Source organism: Primulina eburnea, chromosome 6 (genome assembly GCF_022965805.1).
Source record: "Primulina eburnea isolate SZY01 chromosome 6, ASM2296580v1, whole genome shotgun sequence".
In the NCBI taxonomy this organism is placed as follows: domain Eukaryota; kingdom Viridiplantae; phylum Streptophyta; class Magnoliopsida; order Lamiales; family Gesneriaceae; genus Primulina; species Primulina eburnea.
Genome location: NC_133106.1, coordinates 37,012,696 through 37,030,593, shown reverse-complemented (window position 1 = coordinate 37,030,593; position 17,898 = coordinate 37,012,696). Strand labels below are relative to the sequence as shown.

The 17,898-nt window shown below is 35.6% G+C and overlaps 3 protein-coding genes and 1 long non-coding RNA gene across 13 annotated transcripts; 1 reads left to right on the top strand and 3 right to left on the bottom strand.

Moving 5' to 3' along the window:
• Positions 1–945: 945 nt before the first annotated feature.
• LOC140834958 (F-box/LRR-repeat protein At4g14103-like) lies at positions 946–5,847 on the bottom strand. 7 transcript variants are annotated; one of them, XM_073200183.1, is made up of 6 exons: positions 4,653–5,847; positions 4,084–4,551; positions 2,272–3,442; positions 2,031–2,174; positions 1,761–1,937; positions 946–1,348 (listed from the first exon to the last, which is right to left on the bottom strand). In XM_073200183.1, the coding sequence occupies exons 3-5, from the start codon at positions 3,241–3,243 to the stop codon at positions 1,782–1,784; spliced, it is 1,272 nt and encodes a 423-aa protein (XP_073056284.1). In that variant the 5' UTR covers positions 3,244–3,442; positions 4,084–4,551; positions 4,653–5,847; the 3' UTR covers positions 946–1,348; positions 1,761–1,781. The 7 variants fall into 7 exon arrangements, with proteins under 7 accessions (XP_073056284.1, XP_073056286.1, XP_073056288.1 ...); XM_073200185.1 differs by having other exon boundaries at positions 946–1,937; positions 4,084–4,360; positions 4,657–4,725; positions 5,502–5,847; XM_073200187.1 differs by having other exon boundaries at positions 946–1,937; positions 4,084–4,360; positions 4,657–4,725; positions 5,515–5,847.
• A 1,536-nt stretch (positions 5,848–7,383) lies between these two features.
• On the bottom strand, positions 7,384–9,702 carry LOC140834955 (uncharacterized). The gene is made up of 3 exons (XM_073200178.1): positions 8,987–9,702; positions 8,315–8,487; positions 7,384–7,705 (listed from the first exon to the last, which is right to left on the bottom strand). The coding sequence occupies exons 1-3, from the start codon at positions 9,536–9,538 to the stop codon at positions 7,549–7,551; spliced, it is 882 nt and encodes a 293-aa protein (XP_073056279.1). The 5' UTR covers positions 9,539–9,702; the 3' UTR covers positions 7,384–7,548.
• A 187-nt stretch (positions 9,703–9,889) lies between these two features.
• On the top strand, positions 9,890–11,998 carry LOC140834956 (uncharacterized). Its single transcript, XR_012118788.1, has 2 exons — positions 9,890–11,172; positions 11,642–11,998. It is a non-coding gene; the product is annotated as an uncharacterized lncRNA (long non-coding RNA).
• Positions 11,999–12,768: 770 nt separating this feature from the next.
• On the bottom strand, positions 12,769–15,643 carry LOC140834957 (isovalerate--CoA ligase AAE2-like). Of its 4 annotated transcripts, none has more exons than XM_073200179.1 (2): positions 15,064–15,643; positions 12,769–14,696 (listed from the first exon to the last, which is right to left on the bottom strand). In XM_073200179.1, the coding sequence occupies exons 1-2, from the start codon at positions 15,452–15,454 to the stop codon at positions 13,255–13,257; spliced, it is 1,833 nt and encodes a 610-aa protein (XP_073056280.1). In that variant the 5' UTR covers positions 15,455–15,643; the 3' UTR covers positions 12,769–13,254. The 4 variants fall into 4 exon arrangements, with proteins under 4 accessions (XP_073056280.1, XP_073056283.1, XP_073056282.1 ...); XM_073200182.1 differs by having other exon boundaries at positions 12,770–14,696; positions 15,104–15,236; XM_073200181.1 differs by having other exon boundaries at positions 12,770–14,691; positions 15,064–15,206.
• Between the last annotated feature and the right edge of the window lie 2,255 nt (positions 15,644–17,898).

The following is a 17,898-nucleotide window of genomic DNA, read 5'->3' as shown; positions in this document are numbered from 1 at the left end:
GGTTGCAAGCATTGGTATTTATACTGGTAGGGGATAGGACGGTGGCCACCAATAAAGATAATATAAAGAAAATAATAACGGGCTGGATTCAGGAGATTTTAAAAGGTCTTTAGTTGGCCGTAATTAAATAGGCCCAGTTTTAAGTGGGCTATGGAATCAAGAGTGAAAAGATGGGCCCAATTGATCCAATGAACATGGAATGGACCGAGGTTTATCTTATTCCACAACGGGCCTTTGATACATTTTTTGAATTTCCTAAATTATCATTACCAATAACTAAATTGGTATATTAATTATTTATTTTTCACAAACATACCAATGATAAAATATATTATAACGCGGAAGGGATCCTCACAAGTCCAATGAAATTCCAAATTCAGATACTGCAATTAGGAATTGAAATAAAATAAATAAATAAATTTGGCTTGCCGCCTGATTCTTGGTTCCTTTCAAATAAAAATAAAATATTACAAGCGCACTCTTGCTTCACCCAACCTTCCACCTGGGCTTGAAGAACATATCCCATTTGATTATTATTATTATTATGGTAATCAAATATTTCATAGATCAAAAAAAAATAATACCGTAATCTTTACAAATAAAAAAGAATACCTGTATATTTTCAAAAAATATAATTTACCCGTACAATTTGAAAAGTGTCTTACCAGTTGCATCTCTAAGTCCTGGGGCATTTATGTTCAAAAAATTTAATTGGGTTTGTGATTTGTAGAACCTTTGTGTTGAATTCAAATGCAACATTTGTCAAGATTCAATTGGGTCCTATTTCATTAATCGTCAATATCATTGTACCATATGAGAGCTAAGATGAGCAATACACATGTTATGTATGTGTCTTGCTTAAATATGTGCATGAAATGTTATTATTTTAAATATCAAAATCAATATTATATTATCTAAACAACGGATATTTTAGAAATCCATTAAGCCACTAATGCAATAACAATTTAACTTTTCATACAGAGGGACTGGTATGACAGGAAACAAAAGATTACGTTGAAGAAATTGAAAAAAAGCAAATGATGAACACGCTAAAATAGCAAAGTGACAGCATTTTATGGAATGAAAAGAGTCACACCAAAAAGAGTGCAGGTACTAAACATGTAGAGTTTGTACACACAGGAGATGGGAGGTCATTCAGCTGCAATAAAAAGCAAAAAGAAAGTTTGATGTTCAAGGATCACCGATCACTCACACTTCTTGTTCCATACTGTACCCCTTCATACTCAATATTTCTCGTTCCTCCGCATTGAAATTGAGCTTTTACACTCAGTCTCCCGGGTTTCTTGAGCTATGCTTCTAGATATGGCTTATTTCCTACTGGGAAATGCTACAAGAAAACACAATAGAAATAAGTAGATATAACAATGAATGCACCTGTTAGAAATGCTAACAGTCTAAGCCATTACACATATTAAAAATAATTGCATCTAATGTTTCTTGTTTTATTTAATCACAAATTTATTGAACGAAATATGATATAATCAGACTGAAAAAGATTGCATCTGACATTTCGTCCTTTTGCAACGCAATTTGAAGAACGAAAACTAGTATCGACTAAGTCATCAGAGGACTTTCACCGAGTGTTGTGAATATAACCCTGTGAATTTTTCGACAGCGTGAAAAAAAGGCACCCTTCCCTATCCATCCAATGGAGGAAGTATAGAAGTGCCCTTATTGTCTCTTCCCAGTCAAGAGAATTGGGGTGTCACAATTACTAACGATTAGTGTTTCTCTCATACCTTTCTCTTTGTTTTTCCCTATCAAACGAGATTCCCCGTTATCTTATCTGGCTCAATGGTTCTTGGTTCCCTACAGATCTCCAGAAGAAAACCTTTTTCTCCCTGTTGTGACAAGTTAATGGACAATGATTCCGGTAGGGAATCCTTGAAAATTTCAAAGCATTCCATGTCAAAACCCTACGTACAAAAAGAAAAAATATTAATAATATGAGTCTACTAACAAACTGAAAACGATGATATTGAATTAACCATCACGGCCACTACTCATACATCTTTAATAAGCAAATTCTTGAGATTGGGTGCACACTCAAGTAAGCTGGGTAGCAGTTCCCATCCACTAGAATTCAAATTTTTTACAGCCAAAGTGACAAGATTAGGAAACCGGGGCAGTAGATGAGGCAAATGTTGCAACATCTGCATGAAATGATGAGCATATAAACAGATCCATCTTTTACAAGGGCAAGTGTAAAATGAATGAGCATTCATTCGTGTCAAGAAGATAGAATCTCACTATGATGATCTTTTCTGACAAGAACAACTTCACGACATTCGAGCAGACTTTTATCAGCTCAGAAGCATGTTCATTGAACTCGAATGGATATTGGCTGATACTTTGATCAAGATCTAGCTGAGCTATCTGAAGACATTTCAGGTTTTTTGCCAAATAACGATTTGCCAAGAACCCACGATAGTTCAACTCTTCAAGCTTTGGAGCTTCAAGCTCGATTTTACCCTCAAGACAGTAAAAGTCATTAACTAATTTCAAAACTTTAAGGGAAGGAATGCAGATCCTAAGTATGTCTCCAGGGTAACAATAGCAATTATATACCAACAAATACTCGAGCATTGGACAGCCTTCCAGAAGAACATTTGATTCCTTATATTTCATGAATTGAATGGAGAGTATTTTAAGGTTCGGTAGATTGAACCTGCATTCAAGATTATGGTCAACAAAGTATAGGAAGAGATTCAGAGACACTATCTTGCACCCATAAAGACTGTCGAACAAAGCATTGGCATTCTTAAGATGACGGACCCGGAGATCAATCCTCTTGGCATTAAGACAAATAGCAGCACTAACCCAATTGGAAATGCATAACCCATCACTCAAGTTTTGACAAATCAGACAGAAGGCATTGATAGAAGGAACGTCAGACAAAGTGACATTTAATAATCTATTAACAAAATTCATAAAACTGATCAGATTGGTGCTGGAGGGTGATTGTTGATTTAATAATAACGAGTCATCCAGGTGGAGTCTAAGATTTGGTATGAAAGGGAGTAGATTTTTCCATTTGGTGGAGAGGATAGAGGTGGCAACCGCATATTTTGTGGGCAGGAACGATAGGATGTGACAGAGGATTTCATTGGGCATATCGCTTATTCTATCCATTTCATCACCATCTCGACCATCATCATCCGGGGGTATTTCATTTGCTGGTACTTTTTCAATAGACTTAAAATGCTTTTGGATCGTATCCATGTGCGAGAAACTCCAGATTGTAAACAAAGAGGGGAGAGATATCGAGGATATTTTATGCCTCGCTAAGGGTACTGCAGCTTCTCTTAAATGGAGCTGTCAATTACTGCTTCTATCGTATACATCCTATTTCTTGATTTGCATTGGAAATGTAGCAATCCATTAGCTCTGTTTTGCTTAAGAAAATATTATGATGATTTTCCTGCAAAAAAGTATGAAATGTTCATTACACATGATTCTAATAAAGAAGACTTTTCATTAATATGTCAAACCTCCACGGTAGATATTAACTCGAACACTGGGCAAATTTTGTTATAAAACAAAGAAATTTTAATCTCGACAGAGTCATGAACTTGTTAAACAAACATTCCAGAATTTTATTATGGGTATAAGGCATTTGCATTGTAATACAGGACATTAAAGAAGAAAACTGAATTTTCAGACACGTTATTATATAAGTAAAATAATGGTAATTCTTGTGACGTTTTTTCTTCAAACATATAATCACGGGTCGCATTCTTGTTGAATCCAACTTGCCATGATAAATTTCATTTCTGCTCTTGAAGAACATGCAAAAAAAATTATTTTTTCTAGAATGAGCATGCATGTGTGAGTGAAGCAGAGACAATGTCAATCTAATAACTAGCAAGTGGGCTTTTTTAATTCACTGTTTAACCATTCTGTCATGTCAATTTAACCAATTAAGATTACAAGAATTCGAAAATAATCTTACCTCGAAATAAATTTACATGAAGCAATAAAATTTTAATAAGCATAGGTGATCAAATACGTGTTAATTAGAAACACAAACTATCTTCCAAGATTTAAAAGAAATGCACTCACAAGTGGCAATGCTGGCAGAAAATCTTTTGAATCTTCTCCGGTTCTTCTCTTTTCCTACTATCTTCGATGGCACTCTCTTTTTTTCTTTCCTTATAATTACTTCTTCCTTTATCCCCTTATTTCCTCTTTTATACTACCATCCTACATTCAGACACCCAGCACCACAGCAGATCCTTCTACTATCAAGGTTTCTTGGCTGCCGCTCACCGTACCCTTGAAACCAGTACCCTCTCGATTTTTTCGATGAACTCATTCGGCGAACACTTTCCCTCACAGTCTGCACATGAAAAGCAAGATATAGGGTTATACACGTGTTTCCATACAAGACACGTTTCACATGCACGAACACGTGTTTAAATAACAGCAACACGGGTGACAGGTTAGCAACTTTCACGTGACTGAACGACAGTTGTACACGCACATTTCACACACATAGAGTTTTGAAATAAAAAAGTAGGTATGTCATGGCTTCAACCTCCAAAACCTATATGTTCTTCAGGCAATATCACATTATCCCTAGGTCACTCTAAAAACTACGCTTTATTTTAATCCTGCAAAGTATCGTTGACCTACCAATTAACTCCTTTGTACAACAGTTGGTTCGAACCTTGAATTTCAAGTATCTGAGTTAGGTGGCAAACACTGAAAATTAAAGTCAAATGTGACAAATATCAGATTAGACATTAAAAAACGTAAACATTTAATTAATCAAGAATTGCATACATGTTTTTTCGACATAGACTTATTTATGCCTAACCAGAAAATGTAAAAGGCTTACAGCATAACATTGCAGGGAGTCACATAAACAAAACAAAATAGATAATTTCCAACATTACAATCAGTATGGAATGAAACTGGGACAAACTAACATTGATCAACAAGAGAGTCATAGAAATAGGCGCAAAAAATTATAATCATATATGATCGCATCCACCACACTTATCATCATCTTCTATAAAACATACATGCATAAAGGAAACAGATCCCCGTTTCAAATTTTCTGTTATACTGAATTCTCTAAAAACAAATCGTTTATAAATATGAACTCAGAAGATACAACATTGGACCACAAAAACGAAACTCTTACTTCAATATAGTTAATGGAATACAAGATGTGAAGCTTAGCTTGAAATCTTTAAAGCTGTGCTGATATTTCATCATTCAATTCAAGACGCGAATAACTTTAATCAAAGATTCTTGACGTCAAATCATGTTTTCTTGCGCATAATATACAAAAACTTCCCCTTTGAGAACATTGTTTCTTTCATGAGTACAAACTTTATTACTACTAGATTGGATGGTAGACAGAGCCAGCTGCTAAATGCCGGTGGGAACAATCTAAATTCACATTCCCCACGACGGCACGATAATAAATTCTACTGTATAAAACAAATAAGCTTCTCATTCATCAAATATACTTGAATTCCAAACCAGGAATAATTGAGGCGCAACTCTTCTCAGCATCAAGAATCCCACGATTCCCGAAATGCGAACAAAAATGGTGAATCGAAACGGATCGATCACATGCATTCAAACAATCAATACAAAGGAATCCCACACCAAAAGGGGGAAAACAGAGAATCCACCGATTCAACTTTCGTGTGTGTAGCCAGAAACTGAACAATGCGGAGGGAATTACTACAGCCAAAGTGGGCTCTTGTTCAGTTACGGGCCGGGCGATGTGGGTCGGGTCTCGAATCTGAATCTGAATCCGGTCAGCAGGCAATACTTTTTTTCCCATGAATAACTATAATTCGTGGAACTAAAAATTAATAGTAGTAAGTTAGATATCATTGAGATATTAAATTTATGACAATCATTTCAAATGAATTGTTTGAGTGTGTGCATAATTAACGGATAGAGATTATTCTTTTGGAATGGATGGAGTATTCACGTGAACTGCGATCATCGATAAATAACATATCTAAGGGTGGACATAGTTTGGTTAAAATCGAAATAACCGATCGAACCGAAAAACTCGGTTTAAATGGTTTGATTTTATCGGTTTTTCGATCGGGATAAAAACTTGTGTGAGACGGTCTCACGGGTCTTACTTGTGAGACGGATCTCTTATTTGGGTCACCCATGAAAGAGTATCACTTTTTATGCTAAAAGTATTACTTTTTATTGTGAATATGGGTAGGGTTGACCCGTCTCACAGATTATGATCCGTGAGACGATTTCACATGAGACACACTCTTCGGTCGGTTACGGTTTCAAAATTAAAGATGTTCGGTTTTTCAGTTCGGTTTACGGTTTTGATCCCCAGAAAACCGAAATAACCGAACTGACCATATTATATTTAACTATAGGGCTTTTTTGTAATGAGCTAATAAATGGGCCTTAGTCATGTGACAAGTCCAATGTTGACGATTGGAATTTCAAATTGTTATTGAAACTCATATCGTTAAATATATTGAAATTTGATATGCAAAATCTATGTGCATTTTGGAGTTGAAAATTGAAACTTAATGATTATGTATCTTTTATTGAAGAGCTACTGTTTGAATTGTATTTCAAATTGTTATTGAAGCTTAGATTGTTATGTCATAAGTGTATTGTAATCGTATATGTTCTATTCATCTATTATCATTGTTTCTTTTATATGTGTTGCATTCATCAAGCATCAAGTGATGTATAATTTTATTTCTTAACAAAATATTATAAAATCGTATATAACTGACCATATAACCGAACCGTATTACAAAAAACCTAACCGAACCGTAATAAAATGATTCGGTTTTGGACCAGATATATTCAAAACCGAAAACCGAAAAATCGAACCGTTATAGAGAAAAACTGGACCGAACCGACCAACACCCACCCCTAAACATATCAAAATTTTAAATTTAAGTTCCAAAAAGAAAAAGTATTATTTTTTCTATTAAAAAATACAGTTTTGTTCAACTCACAATTATGTTCAATTTACCTTCACTTTTCAATAGTCCACAAATTATTTACCAAAAAAGTGGTAACAGTGAATCTTTCTTTCTTTCTTTAAATCAATATTTTCTAATTTTTTTCAACAAAAACACCAATAATTTCTAAGGAAAGCTCGCTAGCCAGTAGCCGCTTCACCCAAGAGCCATTGTAGTCCAGAAGAGGATTCTCTTTATAAAACGATTTTTCGGGCAGGATCTTTTTAAATATTGTCTAAAATGAAATGAAAATTCCGAATATTTGACAGCCAATGAAATCTAAAAATGGGCTCCAAATTGCATCTGGTTTATAAATGATTTTAATATTTCAAACAAAACAACATACACATTCAATCATGACTCACAAGCTTCATGAAGCCGATTCAAAATGGAGAGCAAACTCTGTTATTATCGTAATCAAAGTAGTTAAGAGTCAGAATCTTGTTATTCTTCTATATTTACACCACAACATTACGATATGCAAAATTTAAACGTGCTGGCCTCACTGTCTCCCCTTCATTTAATCCATATCACGGCAGAGATTTGACTAAGAAGCTGTGGCCAGAGGAGGCCAATGAGATCCTTCTTCCAAAAACTTGGATGATGCGCTAGTTATCCCCAGTCCATATTCGCTTTTCGACAATTCCTCTTCATCGTCATCAACCACATCCCACAAAAATCGAGCATATGAAGCTAGCACATAGCTGCAGTTGACAAGAATATTTACATAGTGTAAGCAATTATGCAGAAAAACATTAACCTTCCATGGCTTCATCGTTTAGGAACATATTTTGCCTAGTCGTAGTAATATTTTAAACAGGGATTTAAAGCCAGTATGAGCGACTGGTGCCCAAGTGGCTTGCAACCTTATTTCATGATCAAGGATACAAAACCAAGACACTAAAATTTAATGAAGTCTCGTTACACGGAGATGAAAGTTGAGACTCAAATGCACCATCCAGAAAATTTGAGGAATGTCGTAACAATGAAAATGATGTCGACCAATAAATTCACTCATTAGAGATGTATACGCGCTTCAATTTCATCATGTTTGGGGCAAAACTTACATGCTTTTTGTATTTATTAGGCATGTGTTGTATTGACCATGGAGCATTTGAAGTACCATTGAGAAGCTAATAATAAACATATCAGTAAAACAAACTTATCATTCGAGATAGGAATCTCGAATTTTCAATGTGACCGAAGGAAAGAGTAAACCAAACTTATTAGTCAAGATAATAATCTACAATCTTGAAGTAGCCACAGAGAAAAGTATCTGATCAAGAAAATATCAATGGTAACTTCAAGCTTACCAATCATTGGGGTCGGATTTTACAGCTTGATCGAAATAAGCCTCGGCTCTTTCAGCATCATTTTGTGTTTGCCATATTAAATCAGCATAGAGTGATAACATATTGGCATCATTTGGGTTGGCTAAAATCGCCCTTCCGCAATACTCTTCTGCTTTAGCAAAGTCTCCCTTAACCTTTAACACACAATAAAATCTAAAATCAATACCTAAGGAAAAAAATTTGCATAACTTGATGAATTAAGCCAAGGTTTGTTGATTTTCAGGAAGGTAAAGTATCAGCTGACGCATTCCCCAATATAAAACAAGAACGCGATTTTGTGCATTCATGTGGTAGGAACTTTCAATTTCAGAAAAGTTTCACAAAAGACACTGTAAACAAGCTATGAAACAAAACTCCATCCTTATACATTTTGCAGGATGTCCTACAGGTATAACCTATAACCTAAGAATTCGATAACAAGATTTAAAAAAATCCCTAGCGAGCACAAGCTAAAAATCCAGCCCTAAAATATAATAGAAAACAGGACGGGGGCGTCTAGAATTATAGAACTTTCAAATTTAATCTCTGCACCACTCTATGTTGCGTAAGCTAACGGGGTGAGTGCAATTAAACACGAAAACTAATCATTGTAAAAACAAAATCTTTAAGATAACCAGATAAAGTGAGAACAACCTTCAAGAATTTAGCATAATTTGCCAGCAAAAGAGCATTCCCGGGATTGGCTTTAATCATCATCTCATAATAAGCATCTGTGCTATTTTGACCATTCCAGCTTCCTGAATCCTGCGAACCAGATCCATCATATGATCCTCTACCACCACCACCACAACTTGTACCGCCGCCGCCAACCAACGGCATCAGCGGCATCCTCTCCCTTTCCGCTACAGCATAACAGCCCTCGGTCGCCATCGACTCACCCAATCCAGAGCTCGACAGCAAAATGGACCCCATATTCTGCGGTTTTTTCCTCTCCGTGACCTTCTTCGGTAGCATCAAGCTCTTCTTCGGTTTCAACGGTTCCTTGAGATCCGATTCTAATGCAGACCGCGCCGGAGTGCATCTTACCGGGCTATCTTCGCAATGAAGCGACGCCATAAAGCATACAGATCGGGTACGCGTCAATTGGGGCAGGGCATTGGATTCCGGGGACGACCCGGATGTTGAGTTGGGTAGCCATGAGTTCAAGACTGGCGAGGAAGAGCTCCTCAGCAACATTCTTTTCATTCGATTAATTTATTATTCTCACTAATAACGAGGTAGGATTCTCTGGTAGATATAAGATATGGCCAGAAGGAGGCGGTCCTCCGCCGCGTTGAGCAGGGGAGGCCGGTGGCTGGGGTCAGGTTTTATAGGAGATTTTGAAGAAGTGGCTGAATGGTGGCCGTTGGATTAGAATCACATTAAAATGAAGATATGCATTGACAGATTTTTATATGTTGATTGATCATCATGGGGTAGTTTATAAAAATAAATAAATTATGATAAAAAAATATATTTTATAGATATTTCAAAAAAATAAAAACTTGTTTGAGACGGTCTTACGAATCGTATTTGTGAAACGAATCTCTTATTTAAGTCATTCATAAAAAAATATTAATTTTTATGCTAAGAATATTAATTTTTATTGTGAATATTAGTAAGATTGATCTGAGACGATCTCACATGAGACCCACTATTTCAAAAATTATTGATCGGCTCGTGCTTTACATTGATTGCACATGGTTTATATATATCACACACACACACATAATAACAATTATCTTTTATTTTAAAAAAAAAACATCAATAAAATAATAGATTCATTGCTGCAAATTGTTCCATTTTTAAAGATAATGTCTATTTTAAAATTAAAAAAAATAGATATAAAACATGGACGACAATAACAAAAAAGAGAAATATATAGTTTATCCAGTGATAAAAGACTGTTTTCCAAGCAAATAAGAATAGCAGATTAGAAAGAAACAGAAGAAAACAATTCCACCACGATGTTTAGTAAAATGGGGGCCCGCCAATAAAGATTTCTGTGTTATTTCTGGTGGAGAATCAAACTACCCAACACCATGTCATTGCGATTTTATCAAGATTTTTGTAGCATGATAAAGACAAGCAGACCACCCTAATTCATTCAACACAAATGTTATTTTCAAGTGCGTGTGCAAGTGCGTGTGTATATTTACTTGAAATAAATTCATCAATATACACTTGTCTTTCATCGCATGACATAAAATACTAAAATCCTAGCTCAACCAAGGAAAAACCCAGTTGCATGAAAAGAGAAATGGTCCACTTGTAAGAATGTATGTCATCTAAAAATTCATAATATTAAAACTCATGCTATCCTCGCTTGTATTAGCATGTGAGTATATATACACGATATAAAAGCTTACTGAACTATATCCTAAATCACGATCACTTGTTTGTTCTGCCGTTATTCCTACCATCACAAGCAGAAGACCAGAAAAAATGAAACATCCAAAACAGAAGTAACATAAATTTGGAAAGTATTCTAAAATCTTCCAAAAATTGAGGCAAGACCAGGGCAAAGAGCAAGCGAGATCCTTGAAAAGTACAACATAGCGATAAAAGAGAATCCTGGTTATAAGATAACCAAAAGACACTGAATAGGTTAAAAAAAATTGTCATACAAGTTAAAAATGATCACTATAATAGTAAAAATAGCAGTTGCTCCCCCATTGATGTTGCACATATAAAGAATGTGACGATATTTTGTGTAAACAGCGGGATGTGTTGTTGTAAACCGTGGAAATTGGACAGTTCGGGACACCAAGATGGTGGCTAGCAAGGAGATGTGATAAGAATGAACAGGGAGCTAATTCATATTTGTACAGATTCGGCCAGTATATACCATGGATTGTTGTATCTGGTTGATAAAAGCTGAGCTCTCAAAATTTATGGAAATGTCATAACAGCACGATAGTGAGTGATAAGTGTGATAAATGCCTAATTTCTTTAGATATTGTTGAACTCTTCATAACCATATACATCGTAGTTTCTAAATGGGTGATTTCGAAAGCGAATTTATGGTCCAGTTATAACCGTGTGCAAGTGTAAAACAGGTTCACAACACAAAAGTATGGTACACTTTTAACATACACACAAATCCAAATGTTTCTTTAATTTTATTAAAAAAAATCCCACTATGTTGATCAAGGGAATGCAAATGCTGGGCAGGACACCAGAGAATTTCAGCGATCTGTTCATGAAAAACAGAGCTTTGGAGACACCACCCAGTTAGGAACTCATGCAATCATAGCAACAGTTGTTGGGATACCATTGGTCCGATGGTTCCGGCGAAGTGGTTCAAAGAAAATTCATGCATAGAAAGATCCAGCATAACATGCTACATCCTGAGTCCACGATCAATTTTAATTCTTGAATTTAAATCACATGATCGCTAGTCAACCTCACGCTACATTAAACCAAAACTATGAATCATGCATCTTGCTCAAGCGCATTATTTATCCAGATTCAGATTGCTTGACAATCAAAATAATTCAATATAGCTGCGAATGAAAGATCACGGAACACAACAGTACCTCGCTTGTGTATTTCTTCACACTATCAAATTACGAATTATGATTTCCTAGTTTTGGTTTTGCTCTTAACAAATTTGGTTAGGAATACCTCGGATAATCAATATATAGCCTAGTTATTAACATGAAAGACAATATGGCTACTTCAACCAATCCAACACTAGTTCAAGTGATGAAAAAACTAAATCCTTAATTACTAATTGCCAAGCTACAACACATGTATCATCAAATCATGGGTTAAAACCAAAAACAAAATAGAACCAGGAAAAGGGATCCCGGAATGATAAAGTAGAATAACCAAAAGATACCCAAGGGTGGGAATGAATCGATGAATGTTTATCTGAAGGTGGCTCCGATTGTGACGACGGTCCGGATGTTGTCCCGTGGCAGCGGCGGCCCGATCAGAAATTGGATTTAAACAGCAACAGATAAATGAACATAGGAAATTACAAGACTATATGGTTACTAGTGGTGATGGGATTGTAGTGTGGGGGGTGGTGCCGCCGCTGATTGATGCTCGTGGACAAAGTTGGTGGACACGACGCCGTTTTCTCCAGTCGCTACTAAGAAAAGGATAGAAACGGAACCTTCTCTGGAATAATAAGATTCTTTCACGAAATAGAATATAAACATAAAAATTTTAAAAAATATATCAACTTTGAGAAAATAAATAAAATATGTGTATGAAAACTTATTATATAAAAAAAGGCAAAAACTTGTGTGAGACGGTCTCACGGGTCGTATTTGTGAGACGGATCTCTTATTTGGGTCATTCATGAAAAAGTATTATTTTTTATGCAAAAAGTATTACTTTTTATTATGAATATGGGTAGGGTTGACCCGTCTCACAGATTAAGATCCGTGAGACGGTCTCACATGAGACTCACTCATAAAAAAATCATATGTTGACTAAAATTCAAAACATTGTACCCGTGGAATCGACTGATCATTTATTAGCACTAACGTGACTAAATGGGTTGGATGGATCATATTCGGCCCATATTTATGAAAGTTGTATATCTTAGCTTAAAAAGGAAATCGATTACCTTTGTTTTTTTTGGATAGGGATTCTTGCTTATAGTGTGTGGAAGTGAGAATTGCAGCGACTGGAGCTTCTAACTATGCAAGTTTTGCTCAAATACATTATACATTCAGTGCTCGAAATTACTCCGAGAAAATTATGTAGCGCCTAACGTCGGTTGATTCTGATAACATTTGGCCGAAACCACCTTTCAGAGGGAACGAAACGAAAGGGCGAGTCTAAGGTGGGTTTTCTCCAAAACAGAAGATCTTCTACCGCAGCCACCGGTGGCAATGGAAGAAGTATCCCTACCGCGTCAACAGCATTTGTCATGATTTGTCAACTCAGGTAATATGCAGAGATGCTCAAGCAAGACTGCCCATGGCCCTAGCTTTTTCCCTTAATATGTACTTCTGAATCTTACCGGTTGAAGTTCTTGGTAGATCACCGAAAACAACGGTCCTCGGTGCCATATAATGAGGCAAATGGTCCCTGCAAAAGTTCATTATATCTTGAGGATCGACGTCAAATCCATCCTTTAACTTCACAAATGCACAGGGAGTCTGCCCCCAGTGGTTATCTGGTCTTGCTACAACAGCTGCTTCAAGAACTGCTGGATGCCGGTACAAAACTGTTTCGACTTCAATCGTGCTTATATTCTCCCCGCCTGAGATTACTATATCTTTTGACCTGTCCTTCACTTCTATGTACCCATCTTCATGTTTTACACCGAGATCGCCACTTCTAAACCATCCACCCGCAAAGGCTTCTTGGGTAGCTTTGAGGTCTTTTAGGTATCCGCTCATTACCGTGTTCCCGCGAAACATAATTTCACCCATTGTTGCGCCGTCTTTTGGAACACTCTTCATGGTAGTAGGATCTTTCACATCAACTTCCTCCAAGCCAAAATGCTCCACTCCTTGTCTTGCTTTAAACCTGAACCGCTCCTCGGGAGGCAAAGAATCCCATTCGGGTTTCCACATGCATGACGTACCAGGCCCATAAACTTCCGTAAGCCCATACAAGTGTGAAACCCGAAAGCCCAGATCTTCTATCTTGGAAAGGATTGAAGGTGGTGGTGCTGCACCACCGGTCATTATGTTGACTTTGTGAGGAAGTTGCTTTTGATCGCTTGAATTAATAATCATGTTTAATACTGTGGGTGCTCCACTCATATGTGTAACATGGTGAAGCACAATACTGCTAAAAATTTCCTTAGGCTCAACTTGCCTGAGGCAGATATTGGTGCCACCCAAAGCTGCTAGCCCCCAAATAAGGCACCACCCGTTACAGTGAAACATTGGCACCGTCCAAAGATAGACAGGCATAGACCCCATACCGTGCATAGATGTTGAAGCAAGTGCATTTATATATGCGCCACGATGATTATAAACCACCCCTTTTGGTCTAGACGTCGTGCCGGAGGTGTAGTTAATACTGATGGGGTCCCACTCAGTTTCTGGTCGTCTGGCGACGAACTCGCCATCTCCACTTGCCAGGAACGACTCGTACTCATGGATATCGGGAATATCATATGAGGGAGATGGATTATCACGTTCGGGGATGAGTACTAGAATTGGTGGTTTGATTTTGTATTCTGATGCGAGAGTATGGAATGCTTGTTGAACGATATGAAGTAATTGGTGGTAGACAAAGATAATCTTGGTTTCAGAATGGTGCAGCAGGGCCGAAATCATGGTGGAATCGTGGCGAGTGTTCAATGTGCAGAGTATGGCTCCGGCCATGGGCACCGCAAAATGCAATTCTTGCATTGCCGGTACGTTAGGGGCCAGGGTTGCTACCTGTTCTAAGAGCACAGCATTGAGAATCCAAGATTAAAAAGAGAAACGTTGCAGAGACAGAATATCAGCCAAGCAAAACCATACACCAAAAACCTCTTAGCGTTTGAAATATAAACTAGACTCGATCAAAATTCAATAATTTCAAATATAAAGCAAATATTTATATCGTCTTGAACCAAAAAAAATCGTAGTTAGTTTAGTTAATTGGACAGCCTTAATCCCTGTCCCTGTGTTTCTATATCAATATATGCACGTTGGGATTATTGTATTCACGTCTCCAATAAATACAATAAGTACACGAGAGGTGAACGCAATAATTCAAAAAACGAAGTGAGTTCTATTTGCTTTAATTAATATTTCAAGTAAAGTTACCCAGTTCATGATTCCCCAAGTGCACACAGAAGTTAATTACCACGTCGAATCTAGAAATCCCTAGCCGGGTCATCGCAGAGGCAAGCTTCACACACCTCAGATGAGTCTCTTCCCAACTGCATTTGTAGCTACCGCACACAACCGAAGTTCTATCTCCATAAACCCTCGCAGCTCTCTCCAGAAAGCTAATCGGCGTTAAGGGCACGTAATTCACCGGACATTTCACCAAACCCTCGAATTTTTTCCGCGACAGATTTTCGAGATTTGTAGTCAATTCACATAAGTTGCGGGAATAATTATTACCAGAAGAGTGTACTATGCTTGTTACGCCATGGAAGAAGATCCGACGAGGCATCAGGTGTGAGGTACGCCGGCGGAGAAAGAGATTCATTTTCTTCAGATTTGATTGGTAAAAAACCAAGACTTCGAAGAATAATTAATTGGTAAATTAGCATCAAAATTTCTTTAAAGAGATGCCTTCGTTGGACGTATACGCAGACTTATCTGCATCGTAGTCATTGAATCTTCGTATATGATTTGACATTTGCTTCGAAAGTGATTCAAACTGGGAGTTTTTTTAATTCTCGGGGTGTCTGTTAATTATCTATTAATTAATTGGTTAACAATGTTGGTCCTTAAATGTCAGTTTAAAAGAATATTTTTTCAAATTACTGTGGTTTTAAAAATATTTAAATTTATCAGCAAAAATTGTACACTCAAAATATTTATTAATGCTTATTAAATGATTTTACTGAATTTTTTAAACTGTATTATTCAAAATATTATACTTACTGATTCGATCTCACGTTAAAATAATAAGGCAGTATTTGGTTGCCTTGATTAGGTGGGTTTATTTTTTTAAATCCACATAATCACTCGTTTGATACGTTTTTTATTTAATCAAGTCAATCCCTTCTATTAATGATTAAGTTATATTAGTTAAGTTAAAATAATATCACTTCACCTCTTAGGATTATTTATCTCCCTCTTAATCTATCCTATTTTTCCAGAAATAATCTCTACTTCAAACTAAAGCTATTTAAAATTGTTTATTTTGGAAATTTGGGAGAATGTCACTCAAAAAACTCTTAAAAAGTGATAACATCGTATCAATAAGGTCAAACAATATAAGTATCGTTTCGTTTGTGTGATTTGATAAGTAAATGATATATAATAATAGTTGTTATAAAATGAAAGATAAAAATAAATAATACATTATGATAAATTATATGATATTTGATATGATTTTTAATTGTTTGATTATTTTTGTTAATTATATTATAATTACTAAAATGTTCACATTATATATTAACTAGTAATATCTTCTTAAAATAATTAAAAATAAATAAATAAAATTTCTAGAATTTTAAAAATTATAATTAAATTAATTATTAAATTTTCACTAATTTCAATTTCCGAAACAACTAAAAATCAATTAATATCATAGAAAATAATTACATTTTATATAAATATACATTTGTTGTGATAATTAAAACAATAATACAAATTTGAATGTTAAACAACGATTAATAACAATTACAGTATTATGGTTAAAAATAATATTATAAAAATAATAATAATTAAAATATGATCAATAATAATTAAAATAGTTATAATATTAATCAAATTAAAATTTATATCTATATATTACTAAATTTGTTTAATTTATAATTATTTTAAATTTTAAGATATTAAATAAAAATTTAAATTAATCAAATATCATCAATTTTCCCTTAAAAATTTATATAAATATCAACAAAAACATATTAATGCATATAGTGCGGGTTGATACGGGTTGAACAAGCCTATCACAATCTTAACATGAACACCAAACATATGATAAATATTAAATATTAAAAATCAATAATCCCTAAACACTAATAATTAAAAACCAAACTCCGTTCCACTAGGTTTGGATATGTTTTTTCAAATGGTTTTGGATTGGTTTTTGAGTCAGTCGGTTTGGTACAAAATGGAGTCTTTAAGGCCTTGCTTGGTTGGGTGGATAAAGTAGGTTTGGATTTTTTTTCCTAGCTTATCAGACGTTTGGTTCATTTGTTAGTAAACCCACCTAATCTAGTAACCAGTGGACTAGGTTATATTAGCCTGGATAATTTAAACCCATGGCAAGGCCCAAAATTATTAGTCCTACATTCTGTCCAAGGTTTGATTTACTATAATACCCTTTTGTGTCAGAAGAGTGGCAACAAAGGACTCTTCCCCCACCCTAACAAGATCGTACGAAGGAAGAAAGTGAGTCGCTTAGGTCTTGCTGTGTTCGGCTAAATCTTCCTGAATCAGGTAAAAATTGTTTCAATTCTTGGATCTTTACTTCAATTTGCAGCAGCTTTTGTAAAAATTATTGTTTTTACGTACCTGTCCATTTCTTAATCATATTTACTTGAATCTGTAGTTTCTGATATTATTCTGCTGCGGAGCTTTTGTTTACAAATCATCATTTTTATTGCATTACAAGCGAAATGAGTTTGCTGTCCGGCTAGGGTTTTCAGTCGAAAGATATGGTAGCGGGGCTGGAATTGATGGAAGAATGTGTGGATAGTAAAAGTAGAGGCCATGAGAAGTAGTAAGTTAAACGGTCCAGTCAGGGTAGTTTAGGGGGTATTAACAAGTATAAGTCTAGATTTAGTCACACTTTTAAAAATCCTCACCAAACACAGACAACTGATGTTACCATCTACATCATATTTACAATTCAATCACAATCATTTCTTTATCATTTACATACTGAATCATAGTTTATTTTATCCTCGTACAACCAGCCTAATAGTTGGTATATCAAATATTCTTGTCCCAATAACAAGAATAAATATGATT